This window comes from Mytilus trossulus, chromosome 10, assembly GCF_036588685.1.
Source record: "Mytilus trossulus isolate FHL-02 chromosome 10, PNRI_Mtr1.1.1.hap1, whole genome shotgun sequence".
Taxonomy (NCBI): domain Eukaryota; kingdom Metazoa; phylum Mollusca; class Bivalvia; order Mytilida; family Mytilidae; genus Mytilus; species Mytilus trossulus.
Genome location: NC_086382.1, coordinates 58,750,877 through 58,766,619, shown reverse-complemented (window position 1 = coordinate 58,766,619; position 15,743 = coordinate 58,750,877). Strand labels below are relative to the sequence as shown.

General features: G+C 31.8%; 1 protein-coding gene across 1 annotated transcript; it reads right to left on the bottom strand.

Moving 5' to 3' along the window:
- Nucleotides 1-1,154: 1,154 nt before the first annotated feature.
- LOC134688265 (tubulin polyglutamylase TTLL7-like) lies at nucleotides 1,155-15,385 on the bottom strand. Its single transcript, XM_063548800.1, has 3 exons — nucleotides 15,285-15,385; nucleotides 10,194-12,877; nucleotides 1,155-1,418 (listed from the first exon to the last, which is right to left on the bottom strand). The coding sequence occupies exon 2, from the start codon at nucleotides 12,787-12,789 to the stop codon at nucleotides 10,201-10,203; it is 2,589 nt and encodes an 862-aa protein (XP_063404870.1). The 5' UTR covers nucleotides 12,790-12,877; nucleotides 15,285-15,385; the 3' UTR covers nucleotides 1,155-1,418; nucleotides 10,194-10,200.
- Between the last annotated feature and the right edge of the window lie 358 nt (nucleotides 15,386-15,743).

The following is a 15,743-nucleotide window of genomic DNA, read 5'->3' as shown; positions in this document are numbered from 1 at the left end:
TGTATATACATATGATGACTCTACATGTTTATAGCTGATATTATATGAAAGACAAGCTAGTTTTGATAATGAAAATGCAAACAGCAGTGACACACACATCAATAGAATTTGTTTTCTGTCCATTTCAATCATATCCAATGAAATTCATTGTTTTAAACAAAAAATCTTTTTGAGGATCCTATGTCATCCAAATTCAATTATTTACCTATGTCATATGAATATTTGAAAAAAATATCTACAAAAAACACCTGTTTAACACTTTTGTACCGAAATAATTATCCTTTTGGGACCCTCCACCTCGAGTCGAAATTATCCTTTTGGCACCCTAGACCTCTAACCGAAATTATCCTTTTGGCACTACAGAGCTGAGGGCGAAAATATCCTTTAGGATACATAGATTTCTATTTTTAGACAGAATTTATAATTTGATTTTCATTATCACGCTTACATAAAAATCGGCAATCCCGCGTCATGCTTAGAATCCAATGAGACCCACTTTGTACAATGAGTTACTATAAAATAGTTACTGTGCGTGTTGTTCTGGGATTTATCAATATAAAACTAATCAGACTATAATCCCTACTTAATCTCAATACTGAGGCTGATTTGGTATGGGGATTTGTTAATTATTAAACAGTAAAACTTTAAATCGTCAATAATTTTTTGTATGATATACATAAACCAGAAAACATTCACAAATTTATACATTTATTTAAGCAGCATGACACATGGTGATATTAGAATATACTAAAAAGAAAATATTTCTCTTTCTTGTGACAATTGGATGTACTTTAAAACATTTAAATGACAGAGTATACCTTTGAACACCTGTATTGATTTATACCTATACCAAACATGAAACACCAACCTCCATAAAAATCCTTTATGCTCCACTCTTAAACATTTTTATTTAGCTGGCATTGTCACAATTTGTCAATAAACTGCTGACACTTAGCCATTTATGGCCATTTTTAGTAAATTACTCAAACAGCACTTGAATATTTTTTACAGTTCATCAAACTTTTAAAAAAGATTTTAAGAGCTTTTAAGATAAAATATATGAGTTTTCTATAGAAAAAATGAAAAACCCAAGGCTTTTAAGTCATAATACTTTTGAGAGGTATTTTAAAAAGAAAACAATATGGACTTTTTCACATAGTAAGCAAAATGTATCATCAAAACTGTTCTAAAAGAATGTTAAAATTAAGAAGTCAGGGTACTGATGACCAAGCTTATCCTCTGTAGTTTCCACCAAATTCATCTGCTGTGGGTGTGGTTATGGTCAGTGATTGGCCAATCAGGACAATGCCAACAACTCATGACTTATAATAACACATCTTGCAGCTGACTGAAACAATATTGCTTTCTTCTGTCACTTTTAATGACATTGTCATGGGTCATGTGTACCTAAGAATTGTCTGAAAAGAGAAAATATTATATTTACATGGCAGATTCTATATATATATTATGGTACATATTAAATTCCAAGTATCAGTAAAAATATCTTATCCCCGGCTTAGTATATTTCTAGGATTTTGGTTGGTTAACGCACGTTGTTACAAAACCCATAGCCCCTGAGTGTTTCTAACTGATATACCTGGACGTTGCTACCCATTAATGCATCGGGGAAATTCACATGCGTTTTCCTTAGTTCCAAGGTTGTTCCTTATTAAATATTGAATTCTGTAGATTATCCATGATCTCTGTATAATTAGATACTTAATCAACTAACAATTAGAAGCAGTGACAACTACTAGCTAGCTTATATAATATATTACTGATATTATGTACCTCACTAAAAAATAAGTTGGTTTACAGTAACTTCAGTCAGAGAAGATTTTGTTTGAATCACTGTTTGCCTGGCCTTTGTGTACTGAGTTATCATAGGTGGAAGTACATTTTTAAATTTCAACTGTAATTTTTAGATATAAACATGATTCAGTTGATACGTGAAAAGACATGTGTCTAATTTATGGTAATTCATGTATATATATCAAACATTGTGTGAACTTGTGCACCACTTAATCTTCAAAGACCCTCATCAAATTCTATTTAATCATCAAAAAATCATTTGCAAATAATAACTAATTCTTCAAAGTGATTTTTTCCGTACATTCTCATGTCACCATACCTGAAGTTCTATTTGAGGGAATAAATTAATGACAGTCAAATTTTAGCCATGTCATTTTAATTTGGTATGTAAGATTTTAATATCATATTTCATTTAAATGTATACTATTGGGAATATAATTTCCAGAATAAATTGCATCTAATGAAATATATAAATACAAATTACAGTTGCAACACAAAACTATAACTTCATATATATTTGAAATAGTTGGAGTACAAATTTCAAACTGTGAGCCTGCCAGAAAAATCTACAAGGCTATTACAATTCAAGGACAAACAATCAAAGGCGGCAGTTCTTATCTATAACTAAAATGGTAAAAAGCAAATCAGAATCTAGGTTTTGTAGAGAGGAGTGCCCATATTTGCCAGGGACACGATTTAGCAGTTTCATGATTTTGAGGTGTAAAAACTTCAAAGGATGGCTGAAATGGAAGAAATATGCCGGTAACTTATATTTTTAAAACAAATATAATATTTTTTAAAACTTGGACAAAATTTCGGCACTAACTGCAAAGGAACAAAAATCAGACAACAATTTTCAGCCACTGTCCAGAATGAAAAACTCAATTTCAAAGAAGTAAATCTTAGTAATTATTTGACTGAATGCCCTGAATTTCAGTTCTTTACAAATTTAAAATGTCTGCTATTCATCTATAATGAAATTGATTTGATAAACATTGTTTTAAGCTGCAGTTATTTGGTTTTAAATAATCTCTATAGAAATGAGATGTGCCAAAGCTTACCACCCCAAACCCCATCAACACTCACCTAATGTTTAAAATTTTGAAAAGTTCAGACAAGGTCCATGTTATCCCTATATAAGAAATAAACTCTCCAAATCATTTGACAAAGGAATAAAATAGGAAGTTCAAAAGTACGGAAAATGGACAGATAGACACATGGCCATATCAATAATATTGCAAGCTTTAGAAAGCATGAGGTAATCGTATGATAAAGATGCTCCAAAAATTTATCACAAGCCACCCCAAAAAAACAGGCAAAATTTTACTTTATACATATATGTAGAAATAAGAAGAGGTGGTATGAGAGCCAATGAGACAACTCTCCATCCAAGTCACAATTTGTTAAAAGAAACCTATTATAGGTCAAAGTACAGTCTTCAACATAGAGTCTTGGCTTACACATAACAGCAAGCTACAAAAGGCTGAAAATGACTAGCGTAAAACAATTCAAACAGGAAAGCCAACAGTCAAATCAATATAAAAAAACAAGAAACACTTATGAACAACATCAACAAACAACAACCACTGAACAACAGGTTCCTGACTAAGAACTGGTGCAAACAAATGCAGCAGGTTTAAATGTTTAAACAAGCACCAACCTTCACCCTTACTTGGAATAGTTATACTTCATAATGATTTGAAAATGTGCTCCAGACAGAAAATTTAATTTGTTACTCAAAAACAACATTGAAACTGTTTCTGCTATTGACAATGCATTCTAGAACTCAAAGACAAAATAGATTAACCTGTCAGTTTAATATTTAGAACATGTGGATTTTCTAACATTTTACATAACAATATTTCATGAACATAGAGTAATGCATTTACCACTCTGAAGTGATGTATTTAATTTAAGCTGATTAAATTTTTTAATAAGATTCTACTTTTTAATATCATGCTACTTGAACATTCAGTATTAAAGTTCGATCGCCTGAACAAACAGGTGATTATTATACTTCTATTACTTGTCCTAAAACTAGGACAGTAATACAAAAAGTAAACTTTTTAATAACTGGAACACAACACTTATATGAACAATACAATCAGCCTTATTATATTTATGATTAGTGTAAAGCCTTTTGTTTCTTTTGACAGACGATATTATGATATATTTAAAGTAGCCTATATATTAATTTTGTTAATGAAATGCCTATCATTTAACTTAATTGTTCAGCGAGATACACAAAGAGATACATCAAATTACTGTCGATTCTTTTTAAAGTTGACAGGATTTTTTTTATAGTGTTGGCAGAGATAGTATTTTATTTAAGACTGAGTATTTTGATGGAAAAAAATAGAAAAATTATCTTCAAATCTTTTTTTTTATAGTTTTCAGATTTTAACCAAAAAGGAAAAAAATAGGGCAAACGTTATGAAAACGCCTCACATACTTTATAATCTGCTTGCAAAATAAAGCAGTTTAATTGTAATATTAAAAAACTTTGGATATATCTAAATTGTTGCATTATTCTTTGTATTTCTGATTATTTCAGGAGTGTTATCAAAATGTTCAATGCCAACTACAACCTATACCGGTAGCTAGCTAGATCAGTTTTTTTTTGCAATATAACTCAAAAGTAAATAGTCAAGTTTAGCTCAGATAATCATTACCTCTGCCAATCCTAAGATATATTGACCAATGGAGATTGTTCTTTTCATGGAAGATGAATCAAATAATCGAACTGTCCATGGCCAGTTTTAAATAATGACAACTTCAAAATCACTGTCCAAAACATACCCAAAGTCTTAGGTATAAAGATAAATATATATATATATAGGGGTCAAAGATACATGGTTTTAACATAAGTTTTACAGAGCTTTCAGAAACTTCAAGTACTCTCAGATCTGTTTTTGTGTCTTTAGTGTTCATGTCAGTTTTTTATGTGTTATGTATCAATCTGATGAGTCAAGCACATTTCAGCTGATATTTTAAGTTTGTTCTTAATTTGTGATGTTTCATCGCTGTCCTAGGTTAGGGGAGGTTTTGGCTCCCTGACTAGCTGCAGAAACATAGCTCTTTGGTCATTTATATTTTTTTGGCAATTCAGGATCCACAAAAATCCAAAATATAAAAACCATTAGAGTTATAGTTCTGCAGCAAGGTGCCCACAAATGTGTTAAAGCCAATAACATTCTGTAATGCCAGGCCTGAGATAGGGCTCAGTAGTCTGCAATTATGTGGTTTTTGTTTGTTGCTGTATATCCATTACATTTTGAATTGTTTCCCCATTTGTCATTCCACAGCCTTTTGAAGCTTGCTACATGTATGTCATATGGATTTTGCTCATTGTGAAGGCTGTACCATGACCATAGGATGGCAAGTTGTCTCATTGGCAATCATAACACAGATTTTTATTTTTTTTATTTTGTTATTTAAATACAGATAAAAGAACAGTATTCCAATATATGACAGCCATGCACATACTGTAAATTCAGAAATGATTGTGAAGTTTTTATCATTGCGAAAAATGCGACAGGGTTATAATCGCAATAATTAAACTAGCATTTTGAAATTTTTTATTTGAATTTAACAGGATTTTTCTCAATTTCGCAAAAATTAAAATTGCATTGTAATCTAAAATAACAAAATCGCAATAATAATATAAATGCACACAATAATTTCTGAATTTACAGTATTCTATCTGTCCAAGTGCAATACCTTTAATGTATTTTTCAAGGTTCTTTTAAATTGTTTCATAAATACCAAAAACAAAAAAAATATTGCTTACAATGCAATTTTCCATATAATCATTCTTTCCAAGGGGTACATCTCTTGTAAAAATAGTTGATCAATACTGTTTTTAAACTTATCTAAGACCTACCTGATATAGCTTTGATATAATTTTCATATAAAATGTGGGCTTACAATTATGCAATTTTGTTTAATATTTCAAAGGGACATAATTCCTGTAAAAATAGCCAACAGCACTGATCTACAATGTAAGAACCTTTCCAAGAGTTAGACACCATGGATAATACTGTTAAGTGTTTAATATTCTTAAAATCTAACAAGAAAAAAGTAAACTACAATTTAATGCAATCTTTTTCATAATATTAAAATATTTCTAAGGGCAATTACTCCAATAAAAATAATTAAACAGGGCTGTTTTAAACTTTGATATAAACTTCCTAAAAGTTAAAGAATGTATATCAGCTTGAGAGAACTTAAAATGCAATTTTCAATTTAAATCATCTATCAAGGGGTATAACTCCTGAAAAATAATTGCAAAACAGCAAAGCGCTGATTTTTGAACTTGTCTGAGACTTGGCGGATATCAATAGCTGTCATTTTTCCATTAGTTGGCTGATTACAGGATTAAGAAGTATTAATGCAACTTCAAAATAATGACAACTTTATATTTACTTAAAAGTCAATATAGACATAAAATATTATCATTCATAATTTCAAACTTCAAACACATATTATCTGGATGCCAAACACAAAATATTCAAAAACTTAGATGTATCAAAAAGACAATAGGAGACCACATGGCTACAAACATGGTCTATTTAAATTCGTCCAAGTATGACAATAACTGTCAGATAGTTAATGACATGGTAGATTTATAATCAATGACATACTGAATTAAAACCCATGATCAGGTGATCTGTGAACTGTCTTTGAAATTACAAAACCCTAGAGGGTGCACAGACGCATGAGTTTATTAGTATTACATAAATGAACTGCACCTGTCCTTAGTCAGGAATCTGATGTACAGTAGTTGTCGTTTGTTTATGTAATTTATACGTGTTTCTCGTTTCTCGTTTTGTTTATATAGATTAGACCGTTGGTTTTCCCGTTTGAATGGTTTTACACTAGTAATTTTGGGGCCCTTTATAGCTTGTTGTTCGGTGTGAGCCAAGGCTCCGTGTTGAAGGCCGTACTTTAACCTATAATGGTTTAATTTTTAAATTGTTATTTGGATAGAGAGTTGTCTTATTGGCACTCACACCACATCTTCCTATATCTATGAAAATGAACCATTAAATTTTTGAACGTATGGCAAGTCTCATATTCTTAACTTGTTCTCAATCAAAGACTTTCAAGCTTTTATAGTATCCTATATTTCATGGTGTCCAGAGGTTGGTACCCCCCTTTTTTATAACATGTATGTGAATAATGGTGTCCAGAGGTTGGTACCCCCTTTTTTATTACATGTATGTGAATCATGGTGTCCAGAGGTTGGTACCCCCTTTTTTATTACATGTATGTGAATCATGGTGTCCAGAGGTTGGTACCCCCTTTTTTATTACATGGATATGAATCATGGTGTCCAGAGGTTGGTACCCCCCTTTTTTATTACATGTATGTGAATAATGGTGTCCAGAGGTTGGTACCCCCCTTTTTTATTACATGGATATGAATTATGGTGTCCAGAGGTTGGTACCCCCCTTTTTTATTACATGTATGTGAATAATGGTGTCCAGAGGTTGGTATCCCCCTTTTTTATTACATGTATGTGAATAATGGTGTCCAGAGGTTGGTATCCCCCTTTTTTATTACATGTATGTGAATCATGGTGTCCAGAGGTTGGTACCCCCTTTTTTATTACATGTATGTGAATAATGGTGTCCAGAGGTTGGTATCCCCCTTTTTTATTACATGTATGTGAATAATGGTGTCCAGAGGTTGGTATTCCCCTTTTTTATTACATGTATGTGAATCATAGTGTCCAGAGGTTGGTATCCCCCTTTTTTATTACATGTATGTGAATCATGGTGTCCAGAGGTTGGTATCCCCCCTTTTTTTATTACATGTATGTGAATAATGGTGTCCAGAGGTTGGTATCCCCCTTTTTTATTACATGTATGTGAATCATGGTGTCCAGAGGTTGGTACCCCCCTTTTTTATTACATGGATGTGAATCATGGTGTCCAGAGGTTGGTATCCCCCTTTTTTATTACATGTATGTGAATCATGGTGTCCAGAGGTTGGTACCCCCCTTTTTTATTACATGTATGTGAATCATGGTGTCCAGAGGTTGGTATCCCCCTTTTTTATTTAGTTGTATGTGAATCATGGTGTCCAGAGGTTGGTATCCCCCTTTTGTGAATCATGGTGTCCAGAGGTTGGTACCCCCCTTTTTTATTACATGTATGTGAATAATGGTGTCCAGAGGTTGGTACCCCCCTTTTTTTATTATGTGAATATTTCATGGTGTCCAGAAGTTGGTATCACCCCTCCCCTTTTACTTTTTAATTATGGGAATATTTCATGGTGTCCAGAGGTTGGTATCTCCCCTTTTATTTTATTAAGTGAACATTCCATGGTGTCAAGAGGTTGGTACCCCCCCCCTTTGTTTTAATTACGTTAACATTTCAGTGTATCCAAAAGTTTGAATACCCTTTTCAAAATGTTTGATCTGTGCCTGTAATTATTACATGAAGATGAATAACATAAGCTGGTTGCATTAGCCTTAGTTAATATTATTACCAAAATTAGGACTTAACCTTTAACATATATTGCTTAAAACTTATATACTTACGGATAATCATAAATATGTTGGATTAAAATGGAATTGAAAATTTTAGGTCAGACACACAGTTGGTTCATTCTGATCTACAGCTATTAACTGTGTTGTGGTTGGGGGGGGGGGGGGGGTGAAATCAATGCATGTGTCTCTGTTGAATATCTTCAGATGAAAACACACCAGTCCCAACCCAAACCCCCTTTTTGGATTTTAAATAGTTGTGTTGTTGGGTTTCTATTTCAATGTTCAATAAATATACCCTTAATCTTATTTTATTCATGTGTACATGAATCAGTGAATCAGAGCTAATGAGGAGAAGATCTTATTAAGATTAAATCAATAGTTACATAATATTTCTCTTTTGAATTATTTTATTTAAATGACATTTTTGTGTTTATATGATCGTGATGATAAAGTGAAATTTTAGTGATTATATCATACAGTTTGTAAAGAATTAGTTTAGTTATATATTCAAATTGATCATGTTGATCTTTAAGTTTAAAATATAAATTAAAAAGAAAAAAATAGGGGTGTTTAAAAGAATTTCTTAAGTGAACCCATTACATTGCTATAAAATCTTTTCTAAACCTATTTTTTAATCAAGTGTAAATGTGTTGAAAATACAAACCATTCTTTGATATGTCTATCATAAAATCTTAGACACTAAAGCCATTTTTAGCCTTTATCGTGATTCTTCACAATCAATATTCTTTATACTTTTTTTAATGTTGAGATTGACATGAACTGCACTGACAATTACAATATAATTTGTTTGTTCAGATAAAATATTGATGATTTAATGGTACTGAACATGAAACATATTATTTCTCTAACAAAATTATCTGCTTTGTACTGACTACAACCTGTCATATTAAAATTATATCTGCCAATTAGACTGATTGATCTTTAACATGCAACAGATAAATAAATTGGTTTATGAAATTGTTTCAAGGTTAAAGCAATACCCCAACACAGAGGCGGATTGAACAGCCATTTTAAAAGGAGGGGTTCCAACTATATGTCCCTACTCAATAATTCAAATGCTTTAATCGTCCCAAAAAAAGGGGGGGTATAGTGGTTGGATACCCCTGGATCCGCCACTGCAACAAATAAGAACTCCAGTTCACTCTAACAACTACTGTTAAGCACTTTTGACAAATTTGTGAAGTTTTAGAGAAAAAACTACCAACTACCAAGTCAATCTGATACTAAAGTAATACAATCAATATTATTTAAAAATTGTACACTTCAATTTTAATCTTGTTTTTTTCATAATGTAAGCTTCTAGTTTAACATTTGTCTGTTCTGGCATAAGTTTCTATGGTAAAATCAATCCATCTATCAACCTACATGTAGCTAGCTGAATAAAAAGTTACATAACAAAATATCAGTACTACACATGTACTAAATAAATTTAAACTTGACAAAAAATTTATTCCTGGAATTCCCCCAATTTTTTTTAAAATATTTTCAATCTGAATATATAAAATATACCAATTTCAAGAGGAATGATTTAAACAGTCCTTTGGTCTTCAAGTGGAATTTAAGATGGAACATGTACACTAATTATAAGAAAACTCATATACTCCAAACTGTATGTCATGATCTTAAATTTTAAAATATGTATACGTATAACTTTGATATTTTCATGACCTATGTTTATAATTAGATATATGTACAGAATTATCTCATAATATTGAGAGAAAAAAATGTGCACAACTGAAAACATCTAATAAAGCTAGCTATGAATCAATTATTGCTATCTTAACTACATGTATATAGAATTGTATATTGGTATTTTAATAAAGAGACATGAAAAAAAATCCCCTAAAATAAAGTGTAAACTTACCCCTTCGTCAACTGTTCTCTTCTTGAGGTTTGACTGGTCCCCAAAGTCTCCTTTCCCATTCAGAGGCACCATAAGGGAGATGTCCACCCACTTTAATATCACCTGATATTTTATCTACTTTTACTAATGCTTCCTTCAGAAGTCTTTGAGTCTCTTTTACTACAACATGAGCATCTAGTGTTGTGTTTGCTGCTTTTAATGAAATTTCACTAAAAGGAAATCCTAGAAAGAAGTCCCCAACTATAGGTGCTGGGCCCTTCATTCTTGGCCTGACAGGATGCTTACTGTGGAGTGAATCTCTCCTTATACTCAAACGAGAATTGTTGGTATTCCGTTGACCCAAGTCTCGACTGTTACTTTGTAGTGATGACCTAATTGTCTGTGATTGCGTTGGAGAATTAGACACAAACAATTGTGATCGTGTAAGATTAATGTTAGCTTGTGAAGAATTTCTTCCATTATTATTACCATAGTATTTTGCTACAGGATTTCTAGGAATATTTCGTGGAATACTACCATGTCGTGGTGTTATGGTCACTTTTGGAACAGGTGTAGTGGTCTGTAATTTCTTATAACCCACATTTGGTAGATAATTAGATACAGAAGAATTACTAATATTTGTTTGCATTCTGCTGCGACTTCTGTTTGAATTCAGCTGAGACGGTGCATTACTTACACCAAGAGCGGATATTTTACGAAAAGTTGATGAGTTTCCATTAGGTCGTAGTGACTTGATTTTCATGGTTTGACTAGATTCTGTTACAGATGAACTACTATTTGATGCTGAAACTTCTACTGCTGGGACAACATTCTGTCTCTGAGATAAAAGTCTTGGTGTAGCTTTCATCGATTCTACTGGCAACGATATCAAGTCGGAGTTTTCACTTGATCCAGAAAAACTGGAAATTGCACTGTCTGAAGTGGCTGAACTTTTTATTGAGCCTTTCTCATGTCTATGTGATATTTCAGACTTAGCAAAAGATGATGATGTAGTCTGACGATCAATTCTTGGGTATCTTGAACTAGATTCACGAGTGACAGCACTACGAGGAACCCTGATATTATTTACAGATGTACTTTTTGACACATTGTTATTATCGTCTATTCTCTTCTGACCTATATAGAACTTGACTTTTTCTCGAGACCCAACAGTTTCATCATAACTAATTCTTGTATCAGCACTTTTTGAACGTTTTATAGAATTTTTTATTGGTTTATGAACTTCCTCATGAACTTGTCTCAGATCGCTATGGGAACTAGAAATACCAGAACTACCGGAGTTTGGACGACTATCCTCTTTAGTGTTAACTAATGGAAGTCCTAGACATTCGTCTCCCTTTACTTTAATTTTAATTTCATCAGAATCCTGTTCAATGTATGATGCCAATTCTCTCTCTACAGTTGACTGTTTGCTCAGACTACTTATGTTTTTGTGAAACGATGATCCCCTCTGTATTGAACTATGGTGGCTTAATCGACTGCTAGAAGCATACCTATCTATTGTTTCATTACCTTTTATCCTAGTACTTTGCCGTTTTAATTTCTCTCCCCCTCTCAAAACATCAGATTCTTTGAAATTCATCAACTGTATAATGTCATGTAGGAGTGGTTTTTTGACGACCATGTCAACCTGGCAATCAGCACTAAGTGAAGGACTAAAATTAACCTCAAGTAACCATGGTTTCAGGTTCTCATCAATAAGAACATCAAATCCATAAAGTTCAAAACAGTTTGTACATTTTGGCACTTGTGGAGCTTGAATCAGTATGGTTAATATTATAATATTTAATATTCGTATCCATAAGATATTGTCATTGATATTGTTTTGATGAAAATAATGACGCAATTGTGTAAGTGTCCATTTACAACCGGGGCCAATGTACTCCTTGTCAGTAGTATAGGACGGACTATGCTTATTTATTGATGTGTTTGTCAGATGAGCAAATACATTAGTTAATGTATTAAGATCATATTTTTCTGTGCTAAATCTCACTATACCTTCTTCATAGATGTAAACGGACAATGGGTGAAATGATGGCACAGCTACATAAATGCGGAGGTCAAATTTATATCCACCAATCAGCATTGGTTTTGCTATATATCGTTGTACAACTGCATTACAATCATATTGAAGCTCAGATATGTCTCGGAACAGAAATATTCCCCTTCCTCTGGACATGTCTGCAGGTTTACATATCCACAGTAAGGACTTCCCATCATTTTGTTGTTGTTTCAACCTCCCATACTCTGCAACATAACGTGTATAATCATTTGGCAAGTTGAAAGCAATAGGACTAAAATTATAAACCCCTGTTCCATGTACTCCTTTCATTCTTTTTAAATTCCTCGCCAAACAATCTTTCTTTGTTATGCCAACAGACTTTGGGTAATGATTTAATCTTTGCCATGACTGCAGGAAATCGTAATCACAGTTACGGAAACGTGATGTCCTCCACCATATATTCCAATCTTCATCTTCTTGTTGTACTTCATCAAACTCTATCCATCCTCTTTCAAGGAACATCTGACGAATAATTTCTGGTCCCTGTCCATGATCGTTGAGTCTGAACACCAAGGCCTTAGATTTATCAGTCATACCTTTTATCTGATAGTATGCTAAGTATGTCAGAGATGATGATTCATGTCATTCTCAATCCTCTACCACTAAAGCAGGAATGCTTTACCTGAAAAGTTATCAACTGATATATTATTAAAGTCATTACAGTATTTAACAAACATCTTAAATACACTATATCTCTATTTTATTGTTGAATTTTTCAAACACGATCTGAAGGTATCTTTGATAACCACCACTGCCAGATAATTCATACATATTTTGTTATATTATAATACAACTTAGGATGAACAATCATTCTTTCATTTTTCAATGCATGGACTTATCAAGCAATTGCACCATTATGTACATGATATGTTAGACAACAGATATTTTCTTTTTTTATTCATTCATAACTATATATAAATTTATATACATTTGGTACTTTATATTCATCAAAATAAAGAATTGTATGGATGATGACCATGTTTTTATTTTACTTTAGGTACATGTCAGTCTCCACTCTCAAATTGATTGATGCATGAGACTTTAATCACTAAATCAGTTATCATTTCATTATAAAAGTTGTCAACATTAATTATATTCTTGCCAATTTCTAATTTGTTATGATGATGAGAATAATATAATGTATAGTCAATGGAATGTGTCAAAGAGACAACAACTCGACCATAGAAAAAAACAACAGCAGGAGGTCACCAACAGGTCTTCAATGTAGCGAGAAATTCCTGCATCCAGAGGCCTCCTTCAGCTGGCCTCTAAACAAATATATACTAGTTCAGTGATAATGAATGCCATACTAATTTCCAAATTGTACACAAGAAACTAAAATTAAAATAATACAAAACTAACAAAGGCCAGAAAGCTATTTAAAAATGCACTTCAGTGTAAATGGCTTCGAACTAAAATTAAAGCAATTTGACTGGACCAGGAGTTATCAATGTGTACATGTACCTATTCCAAGGATGATTTAGGCATTGTTTAGTTTTCCCTTTGGGTCTTTGATAGTCTTCTACTTTATATTCCAATTTTCAAATTCCAGGTGAAAATTCTGAATAAACATTTTTGTACATACATATATAAAAATATATTTCTGGCCTTAAAAATGTTAATCTTTATAACTTTTTTATTTGAGATTACCTGCTACTTGTTCTTATTTCTTCATTTGAAATCAAATTGGCTGCCCATGTTACAGTAAAGAAAATTGTGACAGTGATTGATCCCCAAAGGCCAAAGCAATCCTTAAATTCACCTTTAATATACATCATGAATGTAAATAATATCTCCATGCTAAAATTCATTGCTCTCAACTTAGTGTGATGCTTTAAGATAATATTTCATGGAACTCAAGACACTTCAGTATCTGGCAAATCGGCACCTTAAGTCATAGTGGCACCAGGTCAAACTATAATGAAGTTATGTCAGCATTTTAAGCAAAAGTTAATGTCAGAATTAATTTATTGTTTATTTTAAATTTCCTAATTTGTTCCTGTGAGTTATCAGCATAAATCAGTTTTTCCCCTTCAACTTTGTGTACCTATTTAAGGTTTTAGATATTTGCTATGCATAATCATGTTTTAAACAGTTGAGCATTATGAATGTTTTTAGATTTCATGCTGTGTAAACCTTCCTTCATTCAAACACTGTAGTCACTTCATGAATACTGGTAAATGTGCAATTAAATCAGTACAGTAGATAAGATATAAATATTCTTTTTAATGAAATGTACTCAACAAAACCCCCAATTTTTTAATATTTAAAATGCAAAATAAGGGGATAAAATATTTTTTGTTGCCTTTTGAACAGAAGCTAATTTGACTATTTCTATAGGGGCAAAAAAAACAGGTCCCAATTTAATGTGTACATTAATTGTTTCATGACAATTTAAATTATCACCACTGTACATTAATTGTTTCATGACAATTTAAATTATCACCAATGTACATTAATTGTTTCATGACAATTTAAATTGTCACCACTGTACATTAATTATTTCATGACAATTTAAATTATCACCACTGAGTTAGACAAAAAAAATAAAAAATAAAGGTTTTTGAAGAAAAAAAAGAAAAAGAATATACGTTGACAATTTATGAATATTCCTTTTAGAAATTGTTACACATTATTGTGTGAAATGCATCAAAAACATATTCTCAGTATATTTTCTTTTTCTACATACATGTATATGTTTTTGATGCATTTGACACAATATGTAACAATATCTAAAAGGGATTTATAAATTGTCAACTGTAACATTCTTATATATATATTAGTCATTACAAAATTAACTTTTTGTATCATGCTAGGTGATAATTACTTTCGCTTCAACTCATATATTATAAAATATTTAAATGCCCTTTAATTATAACTTGATTTAAATCAACGTTGTCAAGATTTATGACTATTTAATTTTTCAAAAGGCATTTGTTCTTGTGCATATTTTGTCCGATATCAACAAAATATTAAAATGTTGACATTTATAAAACAAGGCTTTATAAATTATCTCTTTATTGTCTTACCTCTGCATCAATGACATTAGGGAAGAACAGTCCTGACACATCTTAGTCCATTCATTCTAACTTTCTTCTCTTTCATGTGCACCTTTCCCACAATGTTGACATCACGTGACATAGCGACAACCAATCAGAATGAGCCTTTCATTCCACTTTAGTTCAAGAAGATCATGAGGCCCATTTAGGAAAACTTAAAGTTTCATCAATTTAAATTCTCACTGAACATTGTAATTTATTGAGATAAAATTGATTAAAAATAAATGATTTGTTTCCTTACAAAAACTCATGTCCACTTTTTTTTTTTTTTTTACAAAAGATGAATAGTCTGCTTATGAATAGAATAGAATAGAATAGAATATCTTTTATTTCCATAAGAGGTACCCACAAGCTTATGTTACAAGACGTTAAACCAACCTTTCTAGTATGCATTATTCAGAGAGAGAAAAAAACATGAATAAAGAAACC

What these genes read in the sequence shown, in the direction of transcription:
- LOC134688265 (XM_063548800.1), bottom strand. Translation starts at nt 12,789, where the DNA reads ATGACTGATAAATCTAAGGCCTTGGTGTTCAGACTCAACGATCATGGA.